The sequence below is a fragment of the Rhynchophorus ferrugineus genome, unplaced genomic scaffold, assembly GCF_030347505.1.
Source record: "Rhynchophorus ferrugineus isolate W39M unplaced genomic scaffold, kcgeb_rfMv2 rfM11, whole genome shotgun sequence".
Lineage (NCBI taxonomy): Eukaryota > Metazoa > Arthropoda > Insecta > Coleoptera > Curculionidae > Rhynchophorus > Rhynchophorus ferrugineus.
The window spans coordinates 22,221,284-22,236,663 of record NW_027472590.1 but is presented as its reverse complement, the minus strand read 5'-3'; the positions used below and the strand labels follow the sequence as shown (position 1 = coordinate 22,236,663).

The 15,380-nt window shown below is 34.9% G+C and overlaps 1 protein-coding gene across 7 annotated transcripts in view; it reads left to right on the top strand.

Annotated features, from left to right (window-relative positions):
* Positions 1-15,380, top strand: part of ATP8A (ATPase phospholipid transporting 8A1) — a 59,719-nt gene that overhangs the window by 38,686 nt on the left and 5,653 nt on the right. For 2 of the 7 annotated variants that reach the window (XM_076417197.1, XM_076417196.1), the window contains exons 20-21: positions 219-250; positions 389-577. The exons of 1 other annotated variant lie outside the window; for it this stretch is intronic. In XM_076417197.1, coding sequence (XP_076273312.1) covers positions 219-250; positions 389-549 — 193 coding nt within the window. In that variant the 3' untranslated portion in view covers positions 550-577. Of the gene's footprint in view, positions 1-218; positions 251-388; positions 578-605; positions 686-15,380 lie in introns of those variants that run through there. 4 more of the 7 variants (XM_076417198.1, XM_076417193.1, XM_076417192.1 and 1 more) reach the window with 3 other exon arrangements.

Below are 15,380 nucleotides of genomic sequence, written 5' to 3'. Positions count from 1 at the left end.
TTATTATAAAAATATGTAGTTGTTTGTTACTTCTACTAAAATAGTACATAGCATGATGATATTTCATATATCGTAAGAATCGAACGTATATTTTCGACATATTTTTCATGTTAACTAAGTCATGCCGTTGCTTTATCCTTAACCAGTAAAAACATGTGGAATATTCTTACTGTATTGATCTATGTTGTCTTAGTATAATAATTTATTTTGTTTGCAAGACCGATGCATGCCTTGGAGCAGTTTGCAGTATGTAAGTATCATTTGGTATCTTAAAACTTTAACATTTGGAAATATGTTAATATTAATCGAGTAATAATTGATTGGAACATCAGCTTTGCGCGATGTTCATTTATGTATTGTATGTATATTGAACGGCATGTTTTCCCAGCTAGCGGCTTTTGGCTTTCTGTGTGTTTACCATCACGGTTTTATATCAAAAATGTCGTAAGAATCACGACTTTTGATATAAGAACGTGTATCATCGTGTATTCGGCTGTTCTATGCACTCACGCACGTAATTCATTGAAATGTCATGGACTTCCTACTTGATAAGTTGCGAATGAAGTTTTATAACAGACTGGTACGATTGGAAATGGTTATTGCAGACTATCTGAGACTGCGAGACTGCTGAAGAATGTCTTCTTCAGGCGGACGCCCAGAATCGAACAAGACGTCGAAATGACTCGTGAGTATCACATACAATCGCCGGTATCTTCTGGAATACCATTCAAACAATACGTCATGTGTTTTGTAACTAACTATTTGATCTGGTGACTCGAATCGCTAACTCTTATTCCAGAAGATATTTTAATCACGAACAATTACAAACACATTACATATTTTGGTTTTATTTATTTTCATTTTAATAATATGACTATGATATATCTCATATGATACATCACTTAATAAGTCCCGGGTCGGACGTATAGATTGCGCCACATCTGAACTTCCCTAAATCTAACATTGTAGTTTTAACCTTAAAATGGCACGTGTCATAATTCAATTCACCTCTCAGATATTGAATAAAAAATATTGAATAGAGGGTAATAGAAAGACAATTCAATAGAGATTTCTGGAGAAATGTTTGACAACGTCCAATATCTAGATGGTATTACAATCACCATTCGGGTATTTAAATAGGTTAATTTAAATTTCGATTATAGATACCTGTAATGAAAAATATTTTGTTTGCAAGACATTTGATTGGTTCCTAACGAGAGTTTACCAGGCGGGCGCGTCACGTGACATCACGACATTACACATAATCATTACAATCAATCGATAAAATTAAAATAAAAAACTGAATTTAATTTCTGAAGCAAATTTATTTATTTTTTTATTAATTACATCTTACATTAGATCTGCTTAGTACAATTTACAAATTTATTTATTACTACTGTTCTGTTGTACTTGCATTCATACACTACATATATTCATTCATACCATCCAAATACATGGTAATTAATTGTAGAACTTTGTTTTGGTTAGGTTGGATTACTAGTTGGTCTGATGTCTTAGTGCAACCCCATATTTGTACCCCATAGGTCCAAATTGACTTTATGATTGATTGATAAACCAATCTCTTTGATTTGATGTCTAATTTGCTCTGCTTTGTTGTCTAATATGATATATAATATAATTTTGATAATTTTTAATAGCCGGTAATTGGCCTTTTAAATCACCGAGTTTCTTTTCATAGCGAGTAATCTTCGGCTGCTTCCGAGCTCAATCCACTTACATATTTTTCGAAGCAACTTTGATTATTTTCTTTAATATTTTGATTTGTCTGATTACTAATTCTACTAAATATTGTTTTGTTCGCAGCATTTCTGGTTCTGTGAAAGGTTTTAAACACAGAGAAAACTATTAATTGACTTGTTGAACGGCGATACAAAGCAACATTGAGGGTTTTTATCAATTAGAAAACATACCAAATCCATCTTACTCGTTCACTATCCAGCTAGTCTTAAAATAAATAGCCTTTGCATTTTCGAACACCTCCTTCCTCAAGAAACGGCCACAAGTATATACGTGGTTGGTATATACGTATACATGGCACTATTTTTGACAAATTTCCATGTCCCTCTGTGGAATGGCTTTCCAAGTTTGGTGAATCTAGATTCAAATAGATAGACTATGTTAATTCATAGCAACTTCAGTCAGATTTTGGTGTCTTTACACCTTAAAATGTGATTCACGGACTATTTTTCAGAGCTTGATTGTTTTTTACTTGGAATAGTTTATATAGTACCTTCAATCTATTTTTGTGACTGTTGCCAATCCAACGTGAACCTGTCTTCTTTTCTTGATAATTAATTTGATTCCGGTTAATCGAATAAAAACAAAAGAGAATTATGATCTCCCCAGAATCCTATCGACTGCGCCAGTTATAAAATCGGACATCGTTTTGATCACAGAATAACTATAAATACATACAAATGCAAAAAAATTACCGTATTTGACAGTTCTTGAGTGTCATCAATTTAATAACTTCTATCTTTGTGTTTTTTATATTTCCCTGTTATATTTCTAGTAACTTTTTTAATCCAGAAATATATATAATACATCTTATCGTAATATTTAAAGCATTTTACCCTGAAAACCGTTATGTATTGTACAGTGAAGTATATTATAATTTATATGTTTTAAAAAGACATCTGTTAAAATAACTGTGATGTTATCGACATGACAGAATCTAGGAATGATATAAAGGAGATATTTTAAATACCATACTATCATACAGTATAATAAAACAATCTTGACCGAGTTGATAAGTGGGGCATGATGACTTCTCCCTATAAGCTTAGAGTCATCTTCGTGGTCTACAGAGTTAGTCATAACAGATTGTAAACAAAAATTGCATTTAATTTTAACATATTTGTTGGGCGTATATTTTTGATTAACTAGTAGATCCAAAAAAAAAACCCAAACCTCTAGGTTAAGTAGCATTAAACCACAATGTATTGGATTTCGATAAAAATCAATTTCCTTAAATAAAATAACTCCTTTAAAAATTGAAGCTATTTAACTAATAATTTTAAACGGGACTACTACTTGGTACTATTCAAATAGTCTTTTAATCTTGGGTTTATAATCTAGCCAATATTTTTACAACTATCGTCCATTTGTTGGTAACAAGGTGAAAACTTGGTTAATTTTTTGAAAAAAATATCATGTTATAACAGGCCAATTGAAAAGTCCCCGGCCTGACACATAGATGGCGCTATTAGAATTAAATGCATATGTTTTTTAGTTAGCCCTAAGCCTCAAAAGATGCCTATATAAATTTGACAGCTGTCGGATCATTAGTTTGTGAACTATAGCATTTTGAGTGAAGCAACTTTTGTTACTGTGAAAAAAATTAATAAAAAGGAATTTCGGGTGTTGATAAAATATTGCTTTTTGAACGAAAAAAATACAGTTGAAGTAAAAACTTGGCTTGATGCCGAGTTTCGGGACACTGCCGCAGGAAAATCAACCATGGAGGATCGGTATGTTAAGTTTAGACGTGGTGAAATGAGGATCGAAGACGGTAAACGTAGTGGACGCCCAAAAGAGTAAATTGAAATTGAATGAAATAGCAGACACTCTAAAGATAAGTGATCGTGTACATCATATCATTCACGAATATTTGGGTATGAGAAAGCTCTGTGCAAAGTGGGTGTCGCGCGAGCTCACTTTTGACCCAAAAACAACGACGAGTTGATGATTCGTAGCAGTGTTTGAAGATGATCAAGCGTAATAAACCCGAGTTTTTGTCCAATCCGAAGTCCAATCGACGGTCATCCGAGTGGACTGCACACGATGGACCCGCTCCAAAGCGTGGGAAAATGCAATAGTCGGCTGGCTAGGTTATGGCGTCTGTATTTTGGGATGCGCATGGAATAATTTTCATTGACTACCTTGAAAAAGGAAGAACCATCAACAGCGACTATTAAATAGCGTTATTGGATTGTTTGAAGGACGAAATCGCCGAAAAACGGTCGCCTTTGAAGAAAAAGAAAGTACTGCTTCCTCAAGACAATGCACCCTGTCAAAAATCCATGAATTGGGCTTCGAATTGCTTCCTTATCCACCGTATTCTCCAGATCTGGCACCCAGCGACTATTTCCTGTTCTGAGATCTCAAAAGAATGCTCGCTGGGAAGAAATTTTCGTCGAATGAAAAGGTGATCGACGAAACTGAGGCCTATTTTGAAGCGAAGGACAAATCGTACTAAAAAAATGGCAAAGAAAAGTGGGGGTCGCTATAATCAGTGTATCACCCTTGAAGGGAATTATGTTGAATAAAAAAAACTAATTTTGCCAAAAAAAATGTCTTTTACTATGGTAGGCCGGGGACTTTTCAATTGAACTGTTATACAATATCACCAAAGCCCTAATATTATTATGTAGATAATACTTGAAAGATCAAAGATTAGATGATCTAGCCGCAAAAAAACGCTAACATACCCTTCCCTATGTCATACAACAGAAAATGGTGTCCAAAACAAATTTAAAAAAAAATCTACCAATCAATGAAATTAACCAATCACCAAGCCTTCGCAGGACTTAAACAAACCAATAAAATGTATCGAAAAAGTGATTGTAGCGTCATCTGAGCATTGGACGTCCCTAAACATTTCTCCAAATTGCCTATGAAGTTAAATCGTCAATATAGTCGTCATCTGAATAGGCAGCAGCTTTTGAAAGCCGTCCACAGCGATCGAAAGTTTTAAGGTCATTAAAATTACTCGTTAAAATTATGGCATTGGGATGGGAATGGGGCACAATTCATCAAGCTAATGGATTACGTCACAATTCCATGAAAACGATGATTATATTGACCCAATTTCTTTACCATCCGCCTGGTTGTATATGCCAGAAGAATGATCCAGGGAAAGAGGTTTAACTTAAATGAAGAAGTGCCTTTATTAATTAGATCTGGGAATGTTTCAGTGATGCTTGAAAAATTCTGAATGAAGTTCTCCGCTGTTATATTTGTTGTTAGTAAAAAAAGCATTAGCCTTAAAAACCAATAATTTGAAGGCAAAGATATGTTTAACAGTTATCAGTATTTTATCTCATATTTCTGGCCGAATTTGAACTCTACGATCCCAATTTTTCTAAGAATATTTTCGATGGTTTCATGATATGTGGCCTGACGTTATATTTCCAAGTATTCGATAGTTTAGCAGACACTTTAGATACTAAGGATCTCGGCTTACCCGCTTTTTTTCAATATAAATAAAGAATACCTACTTTGTTTTCGATCATCATCATCATAATCCCCAATATACAACCGGCAGAGTGTTTAATTCTTAATCAATACGCTGTTGGTACCGCAGAACTCCCAACATTCTTTACGAAAAATCATCACAGTTGATGGTCTGGCAACTGTTCTGAGCTGGGACCACGTTAGCGTCCTATCTTCAGATCGTTTCCTATGATTTTCGTCCATGTATTCGTCTGAATTCTTGACTGTATCTTCCACCCAAAGTTTGATTTCGCCTGGGTTTCGTTGGGGCTGAAGTCTTCGCAAGCGGAATTCGTTTACTTTTCATTCAATAGACATGTCCAGTTGACTTCGATAGGTTCCTTTGTTGGTCCAAATTATGTGTTAAGTGACCGGTTGTCACAACTGTTGAAATAAAACCTTATGACCATTACGTGACTTTAATTTTTGATACTTCTTTTCCGACGTTTCTGGTTGTGGCTCAGAAAGTTGGATCAAAGAAGTCTCGGAGATTCAGAGTTTTAAGAGCATTATATGCATTCCTCTGAATATTGTTACAACAGAGTATTTTCCGTTTGACTCATTTGCAATATGGTGTTTGATCTCTTCTCTCTAGCGCTTCTTCATTACAATATGTCTCAACATTTTGTACAGTCAGTTTTGTTGACAAGTGATGATGATATCATCATCTCAACTTTTTTGCATAGTTATGTTATGAATCAAATGTAACCTGATGCTAGTAGTAATACCTTCAATTATTTGTCTTCAATGTTCAACTATAAGTCATAAATCATATATTTTTTTTGCTGCAAATTTAAAAAAATAAATGAACGTCTTTAAAACGCCATATACGAAGATCGAAAAGGTTTTTTTCATTTTATGTTATTAGTACTACCTCAGTCTGTTCTTAGCAAACGTTTAGTTTTTCAATAAGGGCGAGTCGATTTATACAACATCATCGAGAGATAACAATACTATCATATAGTGTGAATTATATTTGTTCTATATATGGTAATGGTGGTTAGGACGAGTCAGCTCACCATCAACCGTAAAGATGATATTTTGTCTTTAATAATACAGTTTTATCATTCGGACCTGCTGTTTAATAGTGTAACTGACCATGGTTATTTGGAATCAGTGATAGTGGGTTTAAGGAGTTATTTTAGTCTAGAAATGAACCCTTTAAGAATTTGCCTTCAAGAGGGGTTTTCAAGATTTAAATTATTTTCGAAGATATAGCTGTTTTAGTGACGCAACATCTAATAACGAAACTTTTAAGGTATTTTTTTCTCGAAACTACTTTTTTCAAGACGTTTGACATGATATCTCAAGTTTTACTGAACCAATTTAATTTAAATTTGGTGTGAGCTTTCTTTTAGCTCTATAACAAAATTTGGATTTTAACTATTTGTAAAATATTCTGAATTATCAAATTTTTTTTCTGTTTGGGCATAGTCCTTGATAATGTTATCGACAGTTTCTACCTTCAGGTCCTTTGCAGATTATTGTTACGAATGTACCATGGAACATCAACATTACGTCGCAACAGTACCTTGTTTTGGAATCTTTGTATGATATTTCTATTGCTTTGGCTGGTACAATCCCAGAGCTGAACACCTTAAGTTCACACTGGTTTCACGATTCATTATATACTGACAGGTCTGAATGTCCTACCCAATAACTAGTACATTTTTTGTACTTTATGTGGCCTCCACCTAAGTTTAACATCAAGGATCATGGCAAGATTGTCTGTATTTCCGTTCCATAGGGAGTAGTTGCTGTTTTATATATACTGGCTTATGCTTACACTTCTCGGTGGAATACCTGCTAGTATTTTCTCCAATGTAGGCATCTGCGTCAGTGTAGACATCTTCTTGTTTGACTCTGAAGTGTCGGTCAGTTATATATAATTATAAAATTTTTGAAGATTGATCAGGGAGAGACATTGGTGATTCTGTGAACCTGAAATTTTGTTTCCTAAGACGTTTTCCCTCAATGATTGATTTTCTCCTTTTCAACAAAAGTTTTTCAGATAATTTGGATATTGTGTGCAATAGTGATTTTGACCGGTTGACCCAGTTTCACGAGGTGGCTTCCCTGGTTTAGAAATCATCATTACTTCAGTCACCTTACACAGTTGTGGTAAGTATTTATTATGTTGACGATTTTAAGTCTTGAAAATATGAAAAAATCGATTTTTTAAAATTTCTAGACTAGAATACACCTCTTATACAAGTGCCCGCGTATTCTGCCAACATCGATTCGTCCTTTTTGAAAACCCCCATGTAAAAATATTTTTAACTCTGTCAGTTTTAATGATATACGTTTTCTATAACCAGTTCGTAACTAACATTCGGAAAATGTAAAATATTCGAAATGAATTTAAATAAACCAAACACAACCATACGACATATCTCATATGCTAAAACCGAATGACACGTGGCCCGATCTTATAACGCACACCAATTAACAATACACCTGTACATTAACAGAAATTACACGTTTTTGCATTGTAATTTAAGCCAAACATTCTAATTTTTTTTGAGTTGAGTGACGGCAAACGAAATTTTTAATTTTTTATCGCTTTAGTTACCGTATCGCCAGAATTAGTCATTATTTAGTTCTAATAATGTTATCGCTTTGAGGAATGACATCTGACTTGTTCATACGCTCATAGTTGCCCACGTAAATTGCTAATAATTTACCTGTGAATAATGGTTTGTAAATAAACTGTAAAGTAATGTTTAGTAGGTCAATAAAATACAGGGTTGGGGTACAAGGAATTCCGAGTTTTTACATGTTTTTCAAAGAAAATTGAAATGAAAAAAATGAAAAACTCATCAACTTAATTATTAGTTAGTTATATTAATGTATAATATTAATTATATAATTAAATAACATTTAATATGTCAGGCCGATACATTTATTTTAAAGGATTTACAAGAGATGGTGTTCTGAAGCCTCCCCGATATGCCGTACTTTTCAGTATGTGTCATTTCGTCGAAGTGTGAACAAAACAATTTTTCAGTGCTTTGAAAATATCTGAATTTGTACCGTATAAATCGCATTTGTGGAAGTTTTATAGTTTCACTTCGATTTCAAAATACAGCAGAAGGTCATCAATTGCTGTGCGAAGCTTATGGCAACTATGTTCCATCGATTTCAACATGTGAATAATACGAGGACTTGAAGGCATTACTTGATGATGATCGGTGTGAAACGCAAGAAGAATATCCAGAATTGTCGAGAGTAATATAAGAAGAGGTCCCCAATCCCTTGAAGAACATGAGAATGGTCCAAAAACTTTGATATTTTGTATAAATTGATGATTGTATGATTGCCGTATGAATTGAAGCCAGCAGACGTTGAAAAGCTTTTGATCATATATGAAATGTTGTTTTAATGGAAAAAATGAAAAGGTTTTTGTTACTCGTGATGAAAAGTTCGTGAATCAAACATTAGTTCTAAGATAATGCTTTGTGTTTAGGATCTGTGGGAATAGCTTGGTGTGGTATACCACGAACTGATAAAACCTAATGAAATTATCAATGAGGATAGCTATCGACTACAAATCTGTATCTACAATCTGTAAACTGCCTGAAAGATGGGAAAAAGTGTCGATGGACAATACTTTGAAATAAAATACATTGTACCGATTTTTCACAAGAAAGTTGCAAATAAAGATCCTTTAAATCTAATTTATAGTCCTTATACACAAGTATAAACAAAACTACTATATAATCTAATGATATTATATTACTACGATAGCTAATACTACTATGTAATCTAACGTCCCTGGAGAGTTGCTAAAAGCTTAAAATTGACCCTTACAGGAAAATTTAGACAAAAAATATTCTCGGGAAAGATAAGCCTGGCGCTAATAAAAGATGCTATACATGACACAAGAAGAAACTTAGGTCAGGTCAACTCCGAACTGCTAAAACTATACATGGATTTAAGTAACACGCTACAGTCAGTTGTATGGGGAACTTCCAAATTGCATTATCTTATAGTTTCGTCTCGGCAAATATTCATTAAATAATTAATTCATTAAAATATTTATTACAATTTCTACTAGATGAAACGACCAGAGCCGTGTTGGCTACGCACCTTCTCGTATACCAGTGAACATATAATTTGCAACATGGAAGCCACGATTACTGAACTACCAGAATATACGACCGAGATCATAAGTCACAAACATCTCGAGAATAGCCAGATCGTCAAAATCATCAAAAACTAATTCATTGAGCGAATGTATGTATATACATCGAAAAAAACAAAGACGTTGTTGTCCCAGCGGATAATGGAAACGCAATAGTAGTAATGCAGCCGGCTTGGTTGGTTTGCTTGGCGCAGTGGTAAAGGCGACAGGACGGTTCTCGTGGTGATGGTCGTGGGTTGGGTTACATTTATGTTTGTTATTGTCCTTTAGCAAGAATGTAAACTCCGACAAGAAAAATGATCCCAGTTACGCCAATAACCAGGTTGGGTATGACCGGATGTTTTCTGGGATAATTTTTAAGTTGGTCACTCGCATCAGTCGCGGGTTCGAATGCTTATGTTTGTGATTGTCCGAACGACAAGAGTGCTACATCCGACAAGAAAAATAATCCCAATCTCGCCAGTGACCAGGTTGGGTTACGTGCCAGTTAGTAGGTTTAATGCCGAGGACAGTAAACAAAAAGAGCAAAATTAAAGCAAGTTCATTTAATAAGGAAGAATAAAGCTCTATGGTCTCTCAAAGATACACAAGAAGGGCACATGCAGAAGAAGCGGAATCTTTCGTCCAAACTTAGACTACTTCATCGAGCGCATAGAAAATATCACTGTAGAAGCAGGACATCTGCCAGTAGGTTTTGGCATGGCATCACTCTTCACCAACATATCTATAGAGGAGGCAATAAACAACATATTAAATAAGTACAATACATTGGAGGAGATAATAAATCTAACATTGTTTCAAGAATACCTACCTCAAGTTCAAAGATAAAAGCTGCAAACTATGTGGAGGGGCACTGAAGAACTCCTTTATAGAGGCCCTAGAGGTAAGAGCAGCAAATACAGTATGTCACAAACCATTCCTGCGTCTCAGACATGCGGACGATACTTCATTATATGGACACACGGAGAAGACACGCGGTGATTCTGCGAGCTTGTAAAAAACGCTAAAATGAGAGAAGGCATTTTTAGATTTGTTGATGTTCTCAAAAACATCACATACGAACTTTTATTTTAGTATTTTAATGCTCAGTTGTACCATCACCCGGTACCAGCTATAGACAGTAACGAAGACCCTAATGACCGATTAGAAAGACTATCAATATAAAGATTCACAAAATAAAGAGAAATATAAACAACAGAAAAAATTCTGTTTCAGAACAGTTACACACAGAAACATATGAAAAGGGCACAAAGATCACGCCCGAAAAATCAAGAAAGAAAGAAATCTCGTAATAGTTTGAAGTCAGCCGCAGCTCTTCTGGCCTCGGTCTTTATTGGAGCTGTTCGGTTATCTTCCATCCAAAAGGTCGATTTCTCCACAGAAGCTCGTGAGGAAATTCTTCAGTTTTCATTCGACAGAACATCCGAACCATTGTAATCTGTGCCTTTGAGTTTATCTTTCCACTGTGCTCGGGTTGTCTCATCCTAAATGAATGACTTTATTTCTCAATGTACGATATCGGAGAAACACATGTGGAATTTGCCGGAATCGTCGCATTCGAAAGCCCTTAAGCTTATAGATATCAGACTCTGTGTCTTCAAGTCTCGGAACCATTCAGAAGGATTGGTAAGACAAGCGTTCGAAACAGCCTTGATTGTAATATATCCGCTCTATCACACGCATCATCTTTGAAAAGCAAGAATTCCTGCATCATAACTGATTCAACTTGTTACTTCGGCGATAGATGCCACTTTCTTCTCTTGTATCACTGATCTCAATTAACAGGTCAATTGAAAAGTCCCCGTGCCATGGTAAAACAAATTTTTTTTAGCAAAATAAGTTTTTTTTATTCAACATAGTTCCTTTCAAGGGTGATACACTGATTATAGCGGACCCTCCAAATTTTCGATACCATTCTTGTAGTACTATTTGTCCTTTGCTTCAAAATAGGTCTGAGTTATATCCCATCGAGTATTCTTTTGAGATCTGAGAACAGGAAATAGTCGCTGATGGCCAGATATGGAGAATACGGTGGAAGAGGAAGCAATTCAAAGCCCAATTTATGGATTTTTGCCATCGTTTTCACTGACTTGTGACAAGGTGCATTGTCTTGGTGAAGTAGTACTTTGTTTTTCTTCAAATGTTTTGCCGTTTTTGGCGATTTCGTTCTTCAAACGGTCCAATAACGCTATGTAATAGTCGCTGTTGATGGCCCTTCCTTTTTCAAGGTAGTCAATAAAAATTATTCCATGCGCATCCCAAAATACAGACGCCATAACCTTGCCAGCCGACTGTTGCCTTTTTCCACGCTTTGGAGCGGGTTCATCGTGTGCAGTCCACTCACATATCGACGCAAAATCTCGAGTTTATTACGCTTGATCATCTTCAAACACTGCTCCGAATCATCAACTCATCGTTGTTTTTGGTCAAAAGTGAGTTCGCATGACATCCACTTTGCACAGAGCTTTTCTCATATCAAAATATTTGTGAGTGAATTATATGATATACACGTTCAGTTAATGTCCTTAGAGTGTCTGTTATTTCATTCAATTTCAATTTACGGACATTCAAAATCATTTTGTGGATTTTTTAATGTCTTCGTCGGTAACAACCTCTTTTGGGGGTCCAGTGCGTTTACCGTCTTCGGCGCCTATTTCACCGGGTCTAAACTTAGTATACCTTGATGGTTGATTTTCCTGGGGCGGTATCCGGAAACTCGGTATCAAGCCAAGTTTTTGCTTCAATTGTATGTTTTCCCTTCAAAGCAATGTTTTATCAACACGAAATTCCTTTTTATCAATTTTTTTCACAATAACAAAAGTTGCTTCACTCAAAATGCTAATAAAAAACTAATGATCTGACAACTGTCAAATTTATACACGCATCTTTTGAGGGTTAGGGCTAACTAAAAAACATATGGATATAATTCTAGTAGTGCCATATTTGCGTCAGGCTGGGGACTTTTCGATTGACCTGTTATTTATAACTCCTGAACTTGCTGTAATTGGGTCTCGTTGAGATTTACAATAGGAAGTGATCCGCCAGTTGTCAATCCTTTGAACTTTTCTGCAATAATTCTCTGTATAATTGTCTATATCATGAAAAATACCAGAATCCTTAACATCTTTATTAGAAAATCAGGACAAAGTAGCATGCCATAGATAAAGGTCACCATAGGCAAGATCAGCAGAATCCCTAGAAAACATTTAATTGAGATAATATTTAACACGCGCAAAATATTAGCGTAACATTACCAACTGCAAGATACAAGGCCGAGCTGGAAGTCCAAGAGTGCCAAAATCCACTGCCACAGCTGTGAAAATATCTACGTATGATAACAGAAGATTAGGTGTATGTAGGGAAAGATATAGCAATGCAGTCAATAAATGCTTTTAACAACACAAAATCTATAGCTAATGGGATTATATACATCAAAGAATTATACGAGAAGCAACAGAGATCTAGTGTCCCAAGAATCACAATTCACAAGATTTGTGTGATCTAGCAGCATAGTCATGATGGAAGACAACGCCTTTCTTGTTGGTGAATTTTGGTAGTTTTTTTTTAAATCTTGCTTCAATCGCATTAGTTGTTGAACAATATAGAGCCGAATTAATAGTTTCATCCATCATTGGCGTCAACAACGGTTTCCCAACCCTTCGTAAAGCTTCTGTCCTATTTACCATCACAATCAGGTTCGTTTCAATGGCGATTCACAAATGGAAACCTAGTTAGTTATATTTTTACTATTAACTCACGTTTATCATTAAAGTATCGCGTTTCTTTTGGTGTTATTTTTCATGTAAATGGTTCAAAACAGTTTTGTGGTCGATGCTCAGTTTCGTACTGGCGCTGCGATTTGAAATATGTGGGTCTATCTTGATATGTTTAATAATTTTTTCGAATTTTTCAGCGATAGGTCGGCAAGGACAGGGTTCAAACAAATTCTGAGACTGGCGTTCACCTAAGCGTTCATTATCATAAACTCTACACGGAGTTTGATGAGCCAGCGCTGTATTTTTCTTTTGAAAGTAATATATATTTGCATGTATTATGAGCATTATTTCCTTTAAAAAGGTATTTATTGAAAAAAAAACATGTTACAAGGTATATATTAACTAAAATATTTTCCATCATTTTCTACAACGTTTTCCTACTTTTCTGTGCCAGCCAATCAACAAGTGACAATCAGAAGGCGTTATATCTGGCAAATACGATGGCTGCGGCAGAACCTCCTTTAAAATTCTTGCAACATGTCGAGCATTGTCATGCAAGAAGATGAGTTTTGTTTTACCTCTATTGCTTTCTATTTTTTGTCCTTTTTTGCAATAATACGTAATTAAATTTGTTCCATTAACCTCGGTAGACATCCGCAGTAATAGTTTCACACCATATGCAATGCAACACTTGGATGTGGGTGTGGATGGCTAGCCCGTACCAACCCATGACTTTTGGTGCTTGGAATTATGGTAGTACATTAATTTTTCATCGGCAGTCTCATCATATCATAGAAAACTCTACCTTTTTCCCTGGCAAGTAATGAAACCGCAATGTTAAAAATGCATTTCCAGTCAATTCATGTGATAGCCCTTTGACCTCCTTTTGCCATCACTTTCCCATCATCTTTCCCATCACATGTAAACGTTTGAAAAAAATTAATTCATCAACTTCTAAGGTGCCTGGAAGTTATTTATTTGAGAGTTTGAACTGAGTTTTCACTGTAATTCATTGTCTTTGAACTATTCTAGTCCTCCCAGCGATTCTTTGTCAGTGACGTCAAAATCACTACTTTTAAGATGTTGAAACTAAAGCCAACCCTTGGGATATGATGTTGCTGAATTACCACTAGTTTTATAAGACAGTTTGGGGGCCTTTGACAGGAGATTTCTTTTTTAGCGTTTCGTTTAGTTCCTGCGAACACCGAATAAATCAATATTTAGTGGATTCATTAACTACCTAATTTAACAGTTAAGTTAGGTTGTTTAACAGTTATTTGCACTGGTACTTTGCATTGTCATCAATATATATCGCTGATCAAAATATATACAAGCGCCTAATAAAAATAAAAGGCAAAACTTATCTATTTTCAAAGTGCAATAACTTTTGACTGAGTAAACGAACGGCACTGCGGTCACATCATTATGCAACCGCCGTATTTGCCTGATTTATTTTCCTCGGACTTTTAAATTTAAAAAAATCCGAAGGCGTTCGATTCCAACTGTTTCGATGTATGTTGAGGGACGTTAGAATCAAAACTTACTATGTTTTCATTCACGTTAGTAAGTTTTCCAATTATATAATCTATTAATGGATGTTTCTTGGCGTTCAATGTTCAATTAACTTAAGTACGTTTCATATCGATACCGTAAACAACGCCACGAAAAAACGGAAGGTATTTTCTGATCAGTGACATATAAATATGGGTTTCCAGAACTCATAACAGATAATTTGTTATAGACAGATTTTTAAATGTAAATAAAATCGGCATTGATAAAGCGATTATGAATAAATGATACGTTATTCTTAATGATTTTGGAATTGCTTTATAATGGGGGACATGGTAAACCAATATCCATGTTGTTTTTCTATGTTATTTATTAATTCCATATATTATTGACGATGGGTGGTATATGTACAGGCATATATTTCATGTTATCTTTGTACATTTTGCTATGATTACTTCGTAAACTGTAAAACATAATTGCTTTTGCACGGATAGATACGATTTTCATTCTGCATTCTATTTATTTATTTGTATATTTTAAGACTTTTTTTTATATGTGATATGTTTAGCATTGTATTAATATATTTGATACTTACCAGGTGTATTGTAACCGTGCAAATTAAATGGCTCGATTATTCTGAGTCCTTGTTCTGCTCCAATATTATTTATGAGTAACAATACTTTGGTATTAACAGGTTCTCTTGATTTTATGAATAACTGTCGAAATATAAAGGCATTGTTCTATTGGATTCAGTCAGTATATACCAGATGTGTCAG